The sequence below is a fragment of the Capsicum annuum genome, chromosome 5 (assembly GCF_002878395.1).
Source record: "Capsicum annuum cultivar UCD-10X-F1 chromosome 5, UCD10Xv1.1, whole genome shotgun sequence".
NCBI lineage: Eukaryota > Viridiplantae > Streptophyta > Magnoliopsida > Solanales > Solanaceae > Capsicum > Capsicum annuum.
The window spans coordinates 16,116,869-16,135,948 of NC_061115.1; the positions used below are offsets into that span (position 1 = coordinate 16,116,869).

Below are 19,080 nucleotides of genomic sequence, written 5' to 3' on the forward strand. Positions count from 1 at the left end.
GGTTCTCCTTGACATCTCGGATCCAGGGAGAGTTTTGGCTTGTGTAGAGGCGAGGTCCTCCCTGTTTGAGCAGATTCATGATCGCCAGTTTGAGGATGATAAGTTGTGCCTTCTCTATGATTGGGTAGTGAGCGGTGAGTCTGGGAGACACACCGTGGATCTCGAGGGTATCTTGAGATTTTAGGGTCGTATTTATGTTCCCCGACTTGATAATCTGATCCCATATATTTTGCATAAGGCTCACAGTTTTAGATATTCTATTCATCCAGGTACGACAAGATGTATTGAGATTTGAGGCAGTTGTATTGGTGGGATGACATGAAGAAAGATGCTGAAGACTTTGTAGCCCGTTGTTTGTGTTGTCAGCAGGTTAAGGCCGAGCATCAGCATCCCGGCGAATTGACTCAAAGATTGCCCATTCCTGAGTGGAAATGGGAAAGGATCACCATGGACTTCATTAGTGGTTTACCTTATACTTCCCGTGGTCATGATGGTAACTGGGTTGTTGTGGATCATTTAACCAAGTCGACACATTTCATTCCTATTCAGATAACCTTCAGTGCTGAGAGATTAGCCCAAATTTATGTTCGGGAGATAGTTCATTTGCATGGGGTTCCTGTGTCTATCATATCATATCGTGGTTCTGTGTTTACTTTGAGGTTTTGGAGAACATTCTAGGAGGAGTTGGGTACTCGAGTGGATTTGAGTACAGCCTTTCATCTGCAGACGGATGGTCAATCCAAGCGGACTATTCAGGTGCTTGAAGATATGTTCTGAGCTTGTGTTATGGACTTAAAAGGTCAGTGGGATCAGCACTTAGCTTTGACAGAGTTCGCCTACAACAACAGTTATCATTCGAGTATTGAGATGGACCCTTATGAGGCATTGTATGGTAGAAGGTGTCGTTCTCCTATAGAATGGTTTGAGATATCCGAGGTTAGACCCCATGGTACAGATTTTCTTTAGGAATCATTGGATAGAGTCAGGGTGATTCATGATAGGTTGAGAGCAGCGCAGAGTAGGCAGAAGGCCTATGCCAACCGTAGACTCTGTGCGTTGAGATTCAGAGTGGGTGATCATGTGTTCCTTCGAGTTTCACCTATAAGAGGTGTGATGAGGTTTGGAAGGAAGGGTAAGCTTAGTCCTCACTATATTGGTCCTTTTTAGATTCTTCGTGTGGTTGGCAAGGAGGCCTATGAGTTGGCTCTACCTCCAGACTTTGTCGCTATCCATCCGATTTTCCATGTCTCTATGTTGCGGAAGTATATTATGAATCCTTTTTATGTGCTTAGATGGGACTCGGTCCAGTTGGACGATCAGTTGAACTTTGTGAAGGAGCCCGTGCTTGTTTTGGCTCGTAATGTGAGACGACTACGTACTAGGGATATTTCGGTGGTCAAGGTTCAATGGAGGCATCGCCTAGTAGAGAAATCTACTTTGGAGATCGAGAGTGAGATGCGGGCCCAGTATCCTTACTTGTTCGAGACTTCAGGTACTTACTTATCTTTAACTTTCGGGGATGAAAGTTTCTTAGTAGTGGATGTCATAATACCCTTCAGGTTATTTGTCGTGTTCTTGCTTATTTTCTCTAATAGAGCTCCTCCATAGTCGTCCCAAGTCATTAGTGACTTGCTGGAATCGATAGTTTGGTTACCTGATGGTTCGTTTGGTTTTTAGAACCCCTTTTCAAATTTTAAGTCTTTGTCGATTCCAAATGGCCGCCGAGCAAAAAATTCAATAAAATGATTTTGGATGCAAATTTCAACTACGCCAGTAGCTATGTAATATCAATTTTAGGATAGATAGACCCTTGGTTCGGTTCCCACAGCACCCGAACTCATTTCGACCCATTAGTCGAAAAAGTCAAAAATAGAAAAATATGGGTGTGGGATCCACAAGTGGTCTAAATAACCTCGTATGAAAAATCCGACTACACCAATGCATCCGGATTGTCGAATTTAGTGGGGTTACATAGTTTGTTTGCAAAAAACAAAGTTCGAATGAGCCCGGAAGGTCAAAAACAAGTTTTGACCTTACGGGTCCATCTAAAATAGTATAAAAGGGGTCTTTTTGGCAGATTTTAGGCATTCTTAATTTATTTAAAAACCCTAGCATCCATAGGAGATTGGTGACTCAAAAATTGGTCTTGTGGTTGATTAAGAGCTTAGTAACTTGTGTAATCCATCCTTTTGGTACAAATCTAAAGTAAGAATTTCTCTAATTTTATATTGATTTCATGGTTTCTTGAATCAAAACCCTAAATCATTGTGGGTCAATTGTAGCCCCAAAATTGATTGATTGACTCAAATTACTTGAGGGTTTTAACTCCTTAAAGATAATTAGGCTATAGGTTGGTCTTGGAAACTCCTTCCCAGGGGTGAAACCTAATTGGGGTTTTGGTGTCCTTTGAAACCCATGGAACAATGGTGCTATAATGGGTATTTTTATTCTTGCTGTAATGCTTATATTATATTGTTGATAGCATTGTTTTTGAAAGGAAAAACTTCTCGGAAAGGAAAGGAAAAGCTTGTTGGTTCGTGAGTTGCTTGGATTCACGGTAGGTTAGGCTTACCCGTAGTATAGATTGAGCTTATTTGTAATGTAATCATTGATATCTTGTGAGATTGGCGGGGAATTCAGATGATAGTTGATAAAATGGTGAACTTGGGATTCATTAATTGCTATAGGCCATGGAGTTGTAAGGTGTGATACTTGATCTTTAGTGTAGGACCTTGGATAGCCTAATTGTGGTCTCATGACTAGTGTGAGAACACTATAGTTGTTCTAAGTAGACATAAATAGTATACTTTTCTACCCTTAAGAGTGTATTGACTTACATAATGCCTAGATAGGAGATGACCTTGGTGTTGGGTTGACTTAGGAATGATTCTTGAAGAGACTTTCCCTATAGAACTAGAAAGGATTGGTAAGACCTTATGGTGAGGTATGGATGACTTAGCCTAATTCTGGGTAGAAGCTAGACATGTGTTAGTAAGCTTGACATTCTTGGGGTTTAGAAGTGGGACTTGACCTACCTTAATTTCGAACTAAGTAAATTAAAACGCCTGAACTCTCATCAAATATTTTTACTTGGTTCATTTGGATGTGTGCTTTTATGTAGTGGAATACTAACCTAGGGTGAAGCTTGATTTTTTATTCTACTGTATGCTGAAAATGTAAGCTTTTCAGTTTGGTCTTCTCTGTACACGAGAATAGTCTATGAGTTCTTTGTTGTGCTCTCTTTCGTGTACTTCCCGGTGGTATGCGACGTCGTGGTAAGTTCTTTTGTTTATGTTCTAAAGATGGTTGATGATGATTATGGCAAGTAGATTCTTTGCGATTGTGCATATGGCTTTATGTTTTTGAAATGATACTCAGTTGTTATGGAGATTATGGAGTATATAGAGATAGTATGTCATGTTATTGCTTTAGTAGTATAAATGTTGTTACAGTGGTATCAAAGTAGATTTGGGTTCGATCCTATCCCTTGACTTTAAGATTATTGTCTTACTTTATATCGTCCTTACATTATATTTGAGCTCAGTCGGCCGATGATGCCTACTGAGTACCCGTATTTTGGTACTCATACTACACTTCTGGACCTTTTTGGTGCAGACCTAGGTCCTAGTTGCCGCCGCTGAGATAGTTCGTGCGAGTTGACTATTCGGAGACAAGGTGAGCTCTTGGAGATCAAGTTGCCCTCTTTCCCCTCTATCCTTATTTATCTTTTGCTTTCGAGATAAATGTATTAGATTATTTAAGATATTTTAGATTCTGTGATTGTAAATTCCTCTTGTCAAGTTTAGAAGCTCATGTATTAATACTATCAGGTCGTGGAATTTGTGTTTGAATATTGGTTGTCCTTAGTTGTGAAATATTGTTGTTATATATTGTGTTCATACATAGAGTCCATGTTGGACGTTTTTACCGAGGTAACCCATTGTCATAGCTCTGAGTTATAGTATTGGCTTACCTACTCGTGGGATGTGGTAGGTACCATCATGACTCCAAATGGGGTCGTAACAAATAATTTCAATATTCGATTTTTAGAATTATTATACCATTACCATACCATATTAGTTAGATATTTTGAAGTTCGATTTCGGTATATTACAGTATGGTGATAGCTAATAATATTTTATTTAACTTCGACTATATATACTCGTATAATAGAGTATTATGAATTCAACTTTTAAAAAAAATATCTCAATTTTATCGTACTAACACATTACACATGTAAAATATATGTTCAAAATGATGTATGAGGAACTCTTTTTTATTAATCAATTACATAAAAAAGGCATTTCAATCAAGATAGAATAATCAAAGTTTCAATGTCTAAACGTTTAGTTTTATATTAATACTTAGTCGCATATTGTGTAATAATTTATATATAAGTTATTATGTAATTATATACTTCAGTATGATATTTGATATTTTGATTTGTCATTTATAAATATTGAATACCGTATCGAATATCATAAAAATTTAAAATATATACTATATATAATATCAAGTACCATAATACTAAAATCATGATATCAAAATTTCGATATGATATAATAATTCGGTATATATTATACCATTATTTTAGACGCAAAATTTATAAATATTAAAATATTTATAGAAGTGTAATTATATTTAATTTGTGGCGTGTGAGCATCCAGGAAAGGATATCAAAATTCAATTACATGTTTGTGATTTTTTTAAGGGGAAAGGACAAAAATAACACCTAAAACTAAAATAATTTCACAAAACTAGCACCTAAATTCTAAACCCTCATAAACAACCACTCAGAAAATTAATTCCAACCGAATGGCCATTGTTTTGGTACTTCACAATATATGCTGTGTATTTATTTTTTAAGGATTCCATGTTGAATTTTATTTTCTTTTGTTTTTGTATCAAGGGAGAATTTCACTTTTCTTTTATTTTTATGTGAGCACTTGTATTATTATTTTTGGTGGGGGGGGGGGGTCCTTTTCTTTTTTTAAAAATTCTACTCATTTTTATTTTTTTTAAACAATTGAGTAATTGTTTTATTTTTCAGATTATTTTCCATTCACCAACATTATTAAAATAACATACTATTTGTTTTGTTTAATTTTACTTATTTATACAATAAAATACAATATCATATACTTTTAATATAATACAACTGTTAAAGATATATATTTATAATAATGATACAGTTTTGATATATATATATATATATATACATATTCTATAAATAATTATAGCATTTTTATACACATTTTATATAATTTTTAACTACAATTATTATTTAGATACATATTTTATACGACTATATATAGTTTCTACATGTATTCTAAAAATGTATCAATCTAGTATAAGAGAGTATCAATTGAGTATATGGACACTGCAAGTATATCAATGTAGTATAAAAGTTTATTAATGTGGTATAAAAGATTATCAATTGAGTATAGGGACTGCATGTGCTTGCATTGAATTTTCTTTCTCTTTTTTAAAGAGTGTATCAATATAATATAAAAGTGTATCAATTTGTTATAAAAGTGTATCAATTAAGTATACAGACTGCATGTACCCAATTGGGCCAAATGGCTAAAAAAGGGTATTAAATTGGGTCGACTGACCTAAGTTGTCCACCTTTTCAATTATGGGCCATTTTTTTTTAGTGTAAACAACATAAATCCCCTAGATAATGAAAATAATTACACAAAATCCCTTGTTATTTACTCTCTCTCTTTTTTTGCAAACATACTCATACATTCGGTCACATATTATACATTGGTCAAATGTATGATGTAACAGCTAATCCTATATTTAAGGTAAGAGAATCTTTAATTATTTTACAGTTCCTTAATTAAAGGCAGTAATTAGCCAACATTATGTCATTTATTGATAGAACATGTAACTGATATTTAAATTTTAAAAATTTTGTTATACATATTTTTTTCTGTACGATTTGAAAAGCCAAAAAACAACCACTTTCTTCTGCACCCGTTCTTCAAAACTACTAAAATTTTCTTCTACATACGTTCTTCAATATTAGTAAAATCAATATGAATATCTCCGTATTGTTGCGACATTTTGGAATTTGGGAGTCAGAAATTAATGATACGTCATACAAAAGTGACGCAATAGTAATTTCGATAAATGCGAAAGAGTCGATCACAACCGCAGGACTTGTGGTTTCTTTCCAAAGGAATCATGAAGAATATAATATGATTTTCTATGTGCGGATGTTTTGAATGGTTTTGGTTGTATAAACATTTTTTATTAGTTTTTTTGTTTGAATGTTGGAGCAAGTAATATATTTTTTTTTATTGATTATAGATTTTAATTTCTTTAATCAATGATTTATATTAGTATAAAAATTTTATGCTTTTTCCCTATATCATAGTTCGTAACCACATAACTTGAAGTTATAACATGATTATAAATGCACATTAACTATGTAACTTACCCTCTATAGGAGTAAGTAATTGTTGAAACGCACAGTGTATTAGAATGTTGTACATTAATAGTTAAAGTGTAATAAATGTATGATATAGCATTATACGTTTTAAACATGTATGAGGTTAGAAATACAATACCAAAATTTAACTGAATTCAATTTTTTTTAAAAAAATTACATACAGTAACATTCCAGTAAATTTACGAATATATGATATGTTTTTATACAGTCAAATCAATGTATAATAAATGTGTATCTTTCCAGTAAATGTTTGAATGTATAATAAGTTGTTATACATTCAAAGCAATGTTTAGTGAAACTGTGCCATTCCAATAGACTTACGAATGTATAATATTTGATTATACATTCGTATCAATGTATAATATAGCATCATACATTATAAATGTGCATGATATTAACAATTTCTGTAATTTTTTTACAAGTAATAAACGTTTTACAATACGTATGCTGTTATGTAATACATACGTTTAAAATGTATTAGTCTTTAGTTCAATGTAAGATTCACTTATAAGCAAATGTACATAACAGGAAACATATTATGTGTTCAAAATATAAGTCAGATTAATTAGTAATATCTTGTTTTAATCATTAACAAATAAGTGAAAGGGAAATTCAATAAGTGAAAGGAAAAACCTCAGTAAATATTTTCTTTGGCTTTGGCCTTTAGTTTCGTCCCCCATAGTTGGTCAAAAAGACAGCGTAATAAGCACCCACAACGCCTAATACCAACAAGTTCATAATTGACCCAGTCCTTTAAGGGCCGTACAAAATCTGAATACATTTCAAGCCATCACTGTTCAAGATCTATACATAATAAATTCCTTCAACAAAAAATTCAAATTTTAAAAAAAAATTACGCAAAATAATAATCAAAGCTTTTTTCAATTTGATTTTGTTTTGTTATTGAGAGTGTTTATTTGATTAATTCAAATTTTTTTGGTTTAAAAGAAAAAAAAATAATTTTGGGTTTATGAATTCCGAGTAGAGAAAGTGGAATCCGTGGTTAAGGAGAAGTGAAATGGTGAGGAAGAAGGGAAGGTAAAATTGAAATTACAACTGTTATTCATAATCATAGATGACATACTAAATAAATGGAGAGAAAAGGTAACAAGATTTGAGGAGAAAAATATGGAGCATAATTTGGAGCAAAATATGATTGTTTGGAATGTATAAGCAGGAATAGAGAGAAAATAAAAAAGGTAGGGATTTAAGTAATTAATTTGAGATTTTTGTATTTTTTTTTCTAACATGAGATGTAATGTAATAAGACAAAATTAGCATGTGTATATATATAATTTTTTTTATTTTTTTTTAAGTGACTAGCCCCTGTCCTTTTCCATTTTTTTAATAAGTTGACGAGAGGCAAAAATTCTTCCAGCATTATACCATTATAGTCATTTTCACCTTAATTAGCGTGTTTTTTATTTCGTTTTCACCTTTCGTTTTTCCATTTTTATATTGGTTCTTACTTCCTAGTACTAGATTTTTTTCTTTCTTCTATTACTATTTTAAGTTACTAATTTAGGTGTACATGCTTTACATATATATATAACATTATTTAATAATAAATGTACATCAACAAAAAATTTACATAAAAAAGAATATCATATACATTTTCTAATATCTCCTTTAAATATTATAGCCTTAAGTTATAGACATGTAAAATATATTAAAATATACTTTAATTATGTACTTTTAAATATGCTATATGAAAATTTAGAAATATGATATTTAAAAAGAGAAGAAATATTATTTTCAAAACAAACCAAAAAATAAAAAATAAAACAAACAACTAAAATTCATGTTTCTCTTTCGTGTGCTAAAAAAGTAGGATATTGATATGCTAGGTATATATATATATATATATATATATATATATATATGGAAAGACATTTTTTCGTGTAATTTCTTTCGCACCTATTACTGATTGAGCTAACAAGTTCTTTTTATTTTGATAATTTTTTAGGTTTAATGCCTTAAGAGTTTAAAAATTAGTACTCTTTTTAATTTAGACTAAGTGGATGCTTGTGTTTTGGTTGTTTATAGGGTGGGAAGAGTAAGCCCAAACATGAAGTGATGGGAGAACAATAGTAACCGGTAGAGCACTTATTCAAATAGCCCATTCATAAAATTACGCTTCAAATGCCATAAATCATGCAAGTCACTTAAACATAAACCATGCAAGCACTTTGTAAGAAAATATCATGCATATAATTAATGGGTCGGTACACATGAATTTAGTATTTCATCAATTCCTATCTTGTCGCATATTATGTCTTTGATATTTTCATCAGGTTCACCCGATAAAGACATAGTTCTTGATCATAATATAAGTTACTATTACTTTATTGTACTACGCCTCAATTTCTTGACAATCTTAGAATTGAACAATAAGTCCCAAGTCAAATTTGGTAGAGAGCGCTTAACCTCTAATATGAGACTTTTTTATGTGAATTCAGATCCAGTCGAACTCCCATGCAGATACTAAACAGTTCAAATTATAATGCAAATAAATAAATAAAGAGAAGATACTCAAGTTTACCTCAAATCACAAGGAGCAATTTTCAAAATTGTTGATGGCCTCTTTGTACCTAAGCAAACAACAACAACCAATGATGAAAGTTTTTTAATGATAAGTTAGACAACTAATAAATAAAAATCAAATCTCCTAAATATTTAATCCCAGGAATAATTCTCAGAACATAGTACACATAATTTTTACCCTTAAAGCATAGATAAAGTAAATCTTAAATTAATAAAATTACTAATTATTACGAATTCAGAATGAGCTACCAATTTTTCGTGAATGTGATGATTCAAATAATTGGTCCAAAATTATAAATAAGACAATTTCATTATGCGACGATCCAAATAATTTGTTCAAAATTATAAATAAGTCAATTTCAAATTATTAGTTGTATATAAAATTTTATAAAGAAAACTAACAAATAAGTTTCTCAATTTGCAATTGTCAATCATAAATACATTATTTATTATTGGAAACTTCAAATCAGTCTAAAAATTTAGAAAACCATACCTCTACACAAACTCACTTCAAGAACCTGCAATTTTAATAAAATATATGAATAATATATTCCTGGTGAAAAACATAAGAGAAAATAATAAGACAAACATTAACATCTACTATAAGAGAAAACTTCTTAAACAAAAAAAAATAACTTTGACATAATATATATATATATAGAGCGAGTGGGGGGTGGGTTGGGTGGGGGGGTCTAAACCAAAAAGGGGAATAAAAAAGTCAATAATAAAGATTTCCTACACCTAAAAGAAAGACAAAAACATGATAAAGTTCGAAAGAGAAAGAAAAATATAAAGAAAAAAATATTACTTAGATAACATGAAAAGAATTTTTTTTAAACGAATAAAGCTGAAACAAAAGCCAATTTTTATGAAGTGGCATCTCAATGCACAAAAAGTTGACATGGACAAAAAAAAATAAATTTAAAAACAACTAAAAAACTATACAAATACTAAAAAGAGAAATTGAATCTTTATTTTGAAAATTTAGTATATTTATTTAATTAGCAATATATTCTACTGATTATTTTTTTTCATATATATCAAAAGTCCTTCTATTTCATATATTTTAGGAATCTTAAATTATATCCATATATTTTTAGGAGTAAATAATAAATTGAGAAAAAAAAAAGGTGAAAAAATAATTTTATTTATTGCTCAGACTTTTAATGAAGGGTAAAAAATTCGAATCACTTTTTCACTTTTAATATATTATAGATTATAAATTGTAGATTATAGATAGATATATAAATATAGATTATAGATGTTAGGAAGGGAAATAATTTTTGATTTTTTATGCTTGATTGATTAAAATATTTTGAGAAATATTTTTTTCTTATTAATTTTCTTAGAACTCAGAAAAATGACTTCCATATAGTTCTGATCTTTCAATGAATAATTATTCTGAAAAAAAATTGAGTGTAAATAAAGTAATGATACTATTATTTATCATTCCCAAAATATGAGAACGTCGAGAATAACATTGAATAGATTGGTCTGTGTTCTAAATTAAAATAATACAAAAAATGCTCAATCTATAGTTTTTTTTTGTCAACTTGTAGCACTTTATGATCCTAACAAACTAAATTGCAGTATGTTATTACTTGTGAAGTTTTGATAATTGACAAACTAAATTGCAACATACTATTACTTGTGAAGTTTTGATGATTGACAAGAGGCCATTGAAATAAGTAAGCACAACTGATTCAATGAAAAAATTCTCAGAGTTCAATTTGCAAAAGTACTTCTTGAGAAAAAAAATCACATGTGTAAAAATAAAGAAATAGAAGTTTGTTACTTCAGATAAATGTAAGGACAAGTTATATATGCTGAGATTAGTTATGTTGGGATTAGATGTTCTGAGATTAGTTATCCTCATGTTGTTTTTTAGTGGTTGTTTGGTTTGTTCTAATAAAAATAATATGCATTGCATTATTTTTAAGAATATATTATTTGTTTATAAAAATACCCTTTACTTATTTAGTTTAATTATTTTTATGTGTATTTCTATGATTTTTTATGTGTTTAATTACGTGTCAATATCAGATTCATGCGTATTTATCTAAATATATTTTTCTTATAAGAAAAGATCAACATATATACATATATAAAGAGCTATCTTTTTTTTTTTTCACAATTGTTTTAGTTGCTACTGATATGTCTGCCACAACAGTGGGTGTTAAAGATGGAGACACTACTAAAAACTACCTTATGATAACAAATTTTTTTAGCAATGGTTAACAAAGCGTTGCAATAGATGGTCTATTGCAATGGTTTCAAGTATTATCAAAAATAATTATTCTATTAGATATAATTTAACATTATAATCATTGCTTTTGACCATTGCAATAGCTAAATGAAATAAGCTATAGCATTGCAATAGCTAAATAAAATAAGCTATAGCAAGCTCATTTTATTCCCTCCATTTTCACACACACACAAAAAAAATCATTAAGTCCGTCCAAAAAATAAAAAGAACATTTTAATAAAGCTTTTGGAGCGGCTTCTCTAGCTTAAACCTACTATACAGTACTCTCATTTTGTGGAGACGAACGTGGAGACAATCAATCGATTAGGGCCATGGAGACAATCAATCGATTAGCTTCTCTTCGCTACAATTGCTACAACGACAATTTCTACAATCAATCGCTACAGTCGCCGGTGGTGAGCTGTTTAGACGATCTGGTAGTGAGCTGCCGGTGGTGAGCTCTGTGGGATTTACTGGTGCCGCTTCAAAAATGATTTACTGGTGCCAGGGATATTCAGATTTTTCGCTCTGTGGGATTCAAAATCAATTTTTTGCTTGGTGAATGAGATTGTTGCTATTTGGATCAGAAGGAAATAATTGAACTGTAAGTTTAACTGGCATTTTCGTGATTTAATATGAATTTGATTAAATTGAGTGTTTTTTTTTTTTTTTGTGTTCATTTGTTTGGTATAAGTGTATAATCATGTGATGAATGTTGTTTTGAAATGGATTGAGTTGATAAGATTGATTCAGACCGGTGACTCTGCACGTATTGTTTTGTTTCTACGATTTGTTGCAATTTGGAATTTTTTATGAATTGATGAAATTGAGTGGTTTTTGTGCTTCATTCCGAGTGCTCAAATGTGCTTATAGTGAAGTAAGGATGAGTAAATGAGTGTAATCAGATGATAAATTTGTTTGAAGTGACGAGTTGATGCAATTCAGATCGGCTAGAATCAACTGTAAATTTAATGTGCATTTTTGTGATTTTTTTTCGTGGATAGATGAAATTGAGTTTTTCTTATGCTTAATTCTGAGTATTTAGGTGTGAAGTAAGGATTAACATGAGTGATTTTGTTCATTCGTTGTTGATTTAATTGATCAAATTTGTTGCGATTGGTTAGATTGCCGCTTGAATTTGCTCTCTGTATGTGTATGTGCTGTTTTTTATTAATTTATATGCATTCCTGTAGAAGTGTGTAATCACCCAATCTTAAAGATAAAAAGGAGATGAAATATGGATTGAGTTGATCATTGTCCATTATCAACTCTAAGTTCAACCGCGCATTTTCTAAGTTAGCATTTTCTTATGTTTATTTGTATGGAGTCCAGATGGAGTGTAATGTCCAGATGGAGTCTGTAATGTGCTAATCTACAAACATTAAAAATGCGTGTTTGTGCGTGTAAGGCGTTCTTTCATCAACAGGTTTTGTAAATACAAGAATCTAGTGTTGTTCAAATTCTATTCACTTGTTACCTCGCCCAGCGTAGCTTGTTGTACGTTATGCGGCTAGCTTTACATATTTTGTTTCAGACAACAAATGTGTTCTGTTTGTCTTGTTTTGCATCTGATATCAGTATAGTAGACATACTTTAGCAGGAGAAATATCAGCTCGCTGAATAGTATGAATTGACTTATACTGATCATTTGGTGAGTCAGATTCCAGATAGTCATTTTATTAGGAAAGCTGTGTGCATGTCCATCTATTTTTTTATTGCTAATGTTGACTTTTGTCTGTTGTAAAATTGAAAACTTTGGTGCAACTTTGAGTTGAACATTATAGCAATGTTAATAGTGAATTTATGTAACTTCTACCTTTCCAATTTGAGAGGGCATCCTTCAAATCTTACATTACTTTACCTTAAATACTTGAAGATACACTTTTAAAAAATACTTGAAGATACACTTAAATGCTATTGGTCACTTTGAAACTGTATTTTTATTTTTTTTTAACAGTCAATTCTATTTCACCAAAAATTGTTCATTACAAAGCCAGTGAATGCTGACCATTCACTTATCTAATAAGCTAACTCATGCAAGCCTATCTGCATGAGCTAAAAAAAAAATTTCATCAATTCGAATTGCTCCTAGGGGTAGTGCTGCAACTTTTGTAATGCATTCTGCCAGGTCTTGATCTTACTGCCCCTGATGTGTATGTGTTGAGCCTCTTCCTTGCATAGTCTGTCTGGGGAGGTGGTGCCTTGCTTGAATCTAATGATGTTTCTATCTCGCCATATCAGGTACACCATCATGCCAAAAACACAATTGACAATTCTAAGAAACAGCTTTCCGATCATAACATTACGCATCAACAGAGAATGGTATTGCAGCAAGCATAACTGATAAATTAAATGGTGCAGCAGGCTATAAAAACTAGATATGAGTATCATAATCTCATTGCAAAAGAGAGTACATTTTGAAGGGTATAAGGTAGCTAGAGAGGAGGAGGACTAGTTAATTGTTTTGGTTAGAAACAACCTTGAGGAGCTTCCTCTGCTTAGATTTAGCAATCTTTTTGAGCGTCTTTGGATTGGTGATCTTCTGAACCTTGGTCCCGGACTTGAGAATGTTTTTCTTCTTCTTCTTGTCTCTTTCCTCCTTCTGTTTCCTCTTGTTCACCTCCTTCTACCATGTTACTTTGTTAAACCTGGAAAGTTCCGTCCTTCATGTTAGCAATTTCTATGATCTGTCACACCTCTAAATTCTTTTGGTAACTTCCAATTATTTTCGGTATTAAAGATCGTCTCGGGGATATAATGGGACTTTGTATTCCAAATCTTGACTTTCATGATTAATAGTTTTGCTAGTGCATATGTGAAGGTCTTGGAACCCAAAAAAGCAGGTGGTAGAGGATCAGTCATGAACCTTTTTAATCAAAGGCTTCCTTGGAAGTATTTGTCAGTTCCTTTTGCTTTGACATTCAGTATTTAAAGAGATTTTTCTCCGTTTTTGAGCAGTGTTACTTATTTGAGGCTTGATGGATCAGTTGAACCAGAAAAGCGCTTTGACATTGTGAAAGCATTCAATTCGGATCCTACTATAGACGTTTTACTGCTTACTACACGTGGTATGATTCTACATTTTGGCATGGTTTCTGTGGTTGAAGACTTGTGCTTATGTATGAATACTTCTTTCAGTTGGTGGGCTTGGTTTGAACTTGACATCAGCTGATACCCTTGTATTTATGGAGCATGACTGGAATCCAATGCGAGATCACCAGGTATAGAGAGTTAGCCTCTTCTTTGCAGGTTTTCTTTTTTCTGAATATGGTCCAGAACCATAAGCCACATAATTCTTTGGCTCATTTTTAGAACTGTTAAAGGTATTATGTGCTTGTAATCTTTAGGTTTTAATTTCCTTTTGTGGGTTTGTGGGGGGGTGGGGGGTGGGGGGGATATTTTGCATGGCGGGTATGGAGAAGTCTCTGTTTCTCTGTACAACTACTTTTGAATCTTATGTCAAGGTTATCTGTTTCTTGCCTCTTGCTTGGTTTTGTATTACTGCTTCATTGGACATCAATATCCCTTTCTTATTTATATTATGTGTTCTATTTCTTAATAGGCAAGATTAAGTCTGCGATGAAGTATGGAGGTTATTTGTTATTTACTATCCATCCAGATCCTACTTCTTCCATACCAGAAGAATGACTTATGGATAATACATAATAATTTGGTAAATCTACCACCCATGAACAAGTAGGCACTATAAGATGTTTCGTTTGCAGTTACTGTAAAATTAGTCTTATATGACGCTGTTAGGTTTTTTGTGTTACTTTTGAGGATTTATTACCTGTCAATCCTAATTTTTTATACAATTTTGATATATTTTCGAATTTTATGGTTGTCTTTGGTATTTTGATTTAATTCCCGAAGATAATACATATCTATTGTTGGGTTGTTATATCTGGAGTATTCATATTGCAAGTAATTGATGTTCTACTGTGTTAATTTTAGTTATGACATTCTTGTTGAATCTTCGTATGTCCTGCTTGCTCAAGGATGTGCTTCCTTACATGAGTATAATCATGCCCCCTATGGTTGAATTCTCAACTTGAGCCCAATAAGACGGTACCCTCAGATGAATTAGATGATAGGTAAGCTTTTATAGTTGAGGTGTGGCTTTTTTCCTTTTACCTTTGAAGTTCCTTTTCCAAAGACATCATTCAGTTTTTTAATTGAAGAGTGACAAGGTTATAACTGGCTTATTACTCCTGATCATCAGAGCTCTTATGGTGCTTGACAATGACGGACTGTAGTAACACCAAAGAGGAAGTTGGTTCCAGTATTAAAGATGATCTTTTAATTGTTCCAAATGATGTTGAATCTTCTGTGAATTTAATCCTTCTAGTGTTGTTTTTGGGAAAACCTGAGAAATCTGATGATGCTTCTTCCTATTAACATACCTTCAGAAGGTAAGAGCTTGATCTTAATTCTAAATTATTACACTTCGATATTTGAAATACAGGTGGACGGCTTGTTCTGAACAGGCATACCTGGAATTTTTGACATTGGAGATGTTGCAGCTTTTCTGTTGATGATTAGATCTTCTGACTACTTGAGGCCACAAGATTTGCAAAATAAGAAGTTTGGGATAAAATCCTGTAGAGGTACATGCCGTGGTTTTTTACACCTTATTGAGTCGAGTGTTTTTCCATGTGAAAAATCTTTGTCTCATACTGTTTTAGCATTGTTCAAACACGCTGGACAACTTGTTTCATTAATAGGAAACTGCTAAGCTAAAATAAGTAAATCAGTAGGTCTAGTACTCTATCAGTATATTGTCCTTTGCACCTTTTGCAGAGTTGCCATTCTGTTTATGATTCTCTTCTTGCAGCTGTAATGGGAAGGTGATTTGCATAAATGAAAGGCAACTATATTGGTTACATTTATGGGTAATATGTTTTTAACATTTTACTATGTCCTACATTTTCTACTTTCACCCCTTATCATAAAATTAATTCCTTCAGAAATGATGATTAAGATTCATAACTTTGGTCGGGATATGGAAATATGAAATAAGAACAGATTGCGGTTATCTGCACATCTTAGATAAGTTTGTAGCTTCGGCCCAAACCTAGTATTGTGTTACGAACTTCACTTAGTATGTATAAATAATTTGTCAAGAATCAAATAAGTAAAAAGAGGTGCACAAAAATTTTAAATCTTAGATCTGCCTCTGCTGCCGATCCATTTGGGTAAGTGTCTTAGTTGACTTACTGTAATCATCATAAAACATGCTGTACAGACGTGTCACAATAGACCTCAGCGGAGTGAGAGTACATATGATAAAGAATAATCACTATCTCTACAACCAAACGCAAACACCAATCAGTTCCCCCCTTCAATGAAACGTGTAAATACAAAGGAAGAAACTAAGAAGATAGAGATAGATAGATAGAGAGAGAGAGAGAGAGAGAGAGAGAGAGAGAGAGAGAGAAAGCTGTAAAAAACCAATATAATGAGCCAAAAGAACAACCTACGACTAGGTGATCTTGATGCTGTGGAAGGTGAGTTTGATGATCTCTGGGTAACAGGTGACGCCATGCTATCTTGGATTCCTTACCCTTTCTCCACTAGCTTTGCTCCTCGTGGGTCGATACAAGCGTCTTCTGAAGCGACTGGGTGAAACCATTTGAAAATTTTTGTCACGCATATTTCTCCATTGTAGCGTTCATCAACAACAGCACCAAATATGCTGGTACCAACTTACGAGAAATATTGCCATTATTTCAGATATCTTTGTTGCTTTTCAAAGATAGGTGAAGGTTTCTTTATTACTTTATCATTCTCGGGATATGAACAATAAGAAAGAACCAAAGAAAAGAACAATATTCATCACCTGAGACACCCTATTCACTTCTTGCAAAGTTATGTCTTTTCCTCCCGTAATGTTATATACTACCCCAGTTGCAGACTGAATTGATGACCCAATTAGAGGGGCCAGAGTAGCTTGTTCGGCGGCTTCTTCAGCTCGGTTCTTGATGAAACCCCAACTCCGAGCATAGCATTTCCAGAGTCTTTCATCACTGCCTTAACAATGCATATTAACAATGCATACTGCAATAATGCTATTAACATGGTACATTGCAAATACGTACATTTGCTAACCTTTTTAATGGGAAAACTCTTCTGCTATGATATTAAACAGATGTAACTTCTGAAAACATGTAGTACAAAAAAATCCATCATAGAAGAAATATGCATCTTTTTGCGTTGGCGAGTGTCTGCATCATGAAAAGGAAAGACATACTGACTTTTGACGAAGGAACTCAGTGATTATATCAGATATTCCTTGGACACCTTGATGTAATACATCATCCGCAAGAAGAAAAGCATCTTGAAGTGGTGGTGTCTGCTCATCGGCAATATCTAGTAGACGATCAATGGGAATAACTATAAGAGTGTCAAACATTTTTTTGAAGATTTTTAATTGCTTCCAGAGCCTCTAGGTTAATAATTTCAAATTAGAAACATGAAAGACTGGATGACAGAAGAAAACATAGCTGTTTCAACATGTAGACGATCATAGTTAGTATAAGCAAATGTATAGAGTTAATGTTACATTGATGAAGTAGTTAGTTGGTTAATTGGTGGGTCAGCTATCGAGTTGGTTGTTAGGTTGTTATGCAAGGCAATGAGCTGTGTAGAAGTGTGTAGAAGCTCACTCAGCTCAACATCTGTCTATAAATTAGAGCAACAACAATGTAAAGCTAATGGATTGATAAAATTGACTCTCTCTTTCACATTTCTCCATTGGTCATGAATGATCCAGCTGCTATGCTTGATTTTCACATGGTATCAGAGCCACGACCTTAGTACTGAGAAGATTCAGTTGACTTCTCATTCCATTATCTGCAAATTTCTGAGCATTTTGCGATCTCTGTTAAAGCATTTTGCGATCTCTGTTATTGGCTTCTTCTTCTTCTTCTTCTTCTTCTTCACGTTTGCTGTGTTATCTCTGTTATCGGCTTCTACTTCTCGATTGCAATTCATCATTGTTTTAAACAACTCATCTATGGCTCCTAAGATCGATCAAAGTGACCCTTTTTTTATCAACACTTCAGAGAGCTCTAATGCTGTACTCGTCCCCATCAAACTCACTGGTTCAGAAAATTATAACTTGTGGAGTCTTTCAATGCGAATTGCACTATTAGGAAAAAGGAAATCTGGTTTTGTTATTGGATCCTGCAACAAGGAATCATATAGGGAGGAACTTCATGAGCAATGGGAGACATGTAATGCGATTGTTTTATCTTGGATTATGAACACAGTAAGTGAGAATCTACTGTCTGGTATTGTTTATGCTACGAATGCTTGTGCAGTTTGGGAAGGTCTGTAAGAGAGATTTGACAAGGTGAATCGTATGCGTATTTATCAATTGCATCGTGAAATGAATATGTTGTCTCAAGGTACTGATTCAATTTCAGTTTATTTCACCAAATTGAAATGTTTGTGGAGTGAGTATGATGTGTTAGTTCCTAATCCTAGCTGTGACTGCCCTAAGTCTAAGGAATATTCAGATCATATGTGTCAATTGAGACTTATAGTTTTTGAGTGGCTTAAATGAGTCTTATGATCAAGCTTGAAGGCAAATTTTACTTAAGGGAGTCACTCCTACTCTCAATCAAGCTTATGCCATGCTTGTTGAGGATGAGATCCAACATTCCTCTTGCATGCTTGCTGGACGTGATAGGTCAGAACCACTAGTTATGCAGGTGAATCAAAACTATGGATCTTATGGTTATGGACAGGGAGGTACTAACTACAAAGTCAGAAAGTGTGATTATTGTCATCTATCAGGTCATACTAAAGAGAGTTACTACAAACTGAT

General features: G+C 32.8%; 1 protein-coding gene across 7 annotated transcripts; it reads left to right on the plus strand.

The window, feature by feature from the left end:
• Window positions 1-11,413: 11,413 nt before the first annotated feature.
• Window positions 11,414-17,992, plus strand: LOC107863023 (TATA-binding protein-associated factor BTAF1). Of its 7 annotated transcripts, XR_007055643.1 has the most exons (6): window positions 11,414-11,853; window positions 13,491-13,571; window positions 14,208-14,317; window positions 14,388-14,470; window positions 15,248-15,856; window positions 16,084-16,141. XR_007055643.1 is itself a non-coding variant. In XM_016708775.2 (5 exons), the coding sequence occupies exons 2-5, from the start codon at window positions 13,501-13,503 to the stop codon at window positions 15,302-15,304; spliced, it is 321 nt and encodes a 106-aa protein (XP_016564261.1). In that variant the 5' UTR covers window positions 11,414-11,853; window positions 13,491-13,500; the 3' UTR covers window positions 15,305-17,446. The 7 variants fall into 7 exon arrangements, 2 of the variants coding, with proteins under 2 accessions (XP_016564261.1, XP_016564265.1); XR_007055647.1 differs by adding an exon at window positions 14,812-14,922 and having other exon boundaries at window positions 13,491-14,317; window positions 15,715-17,992; XR_007055646.1 differs by having other exon boundaries at window positions 13,491-14,317; window positions 15,248-15,343; window positions 15,715-17,992.
• Window positions 17,993-19,080: the final 1,088 nt, after the last annotated feature.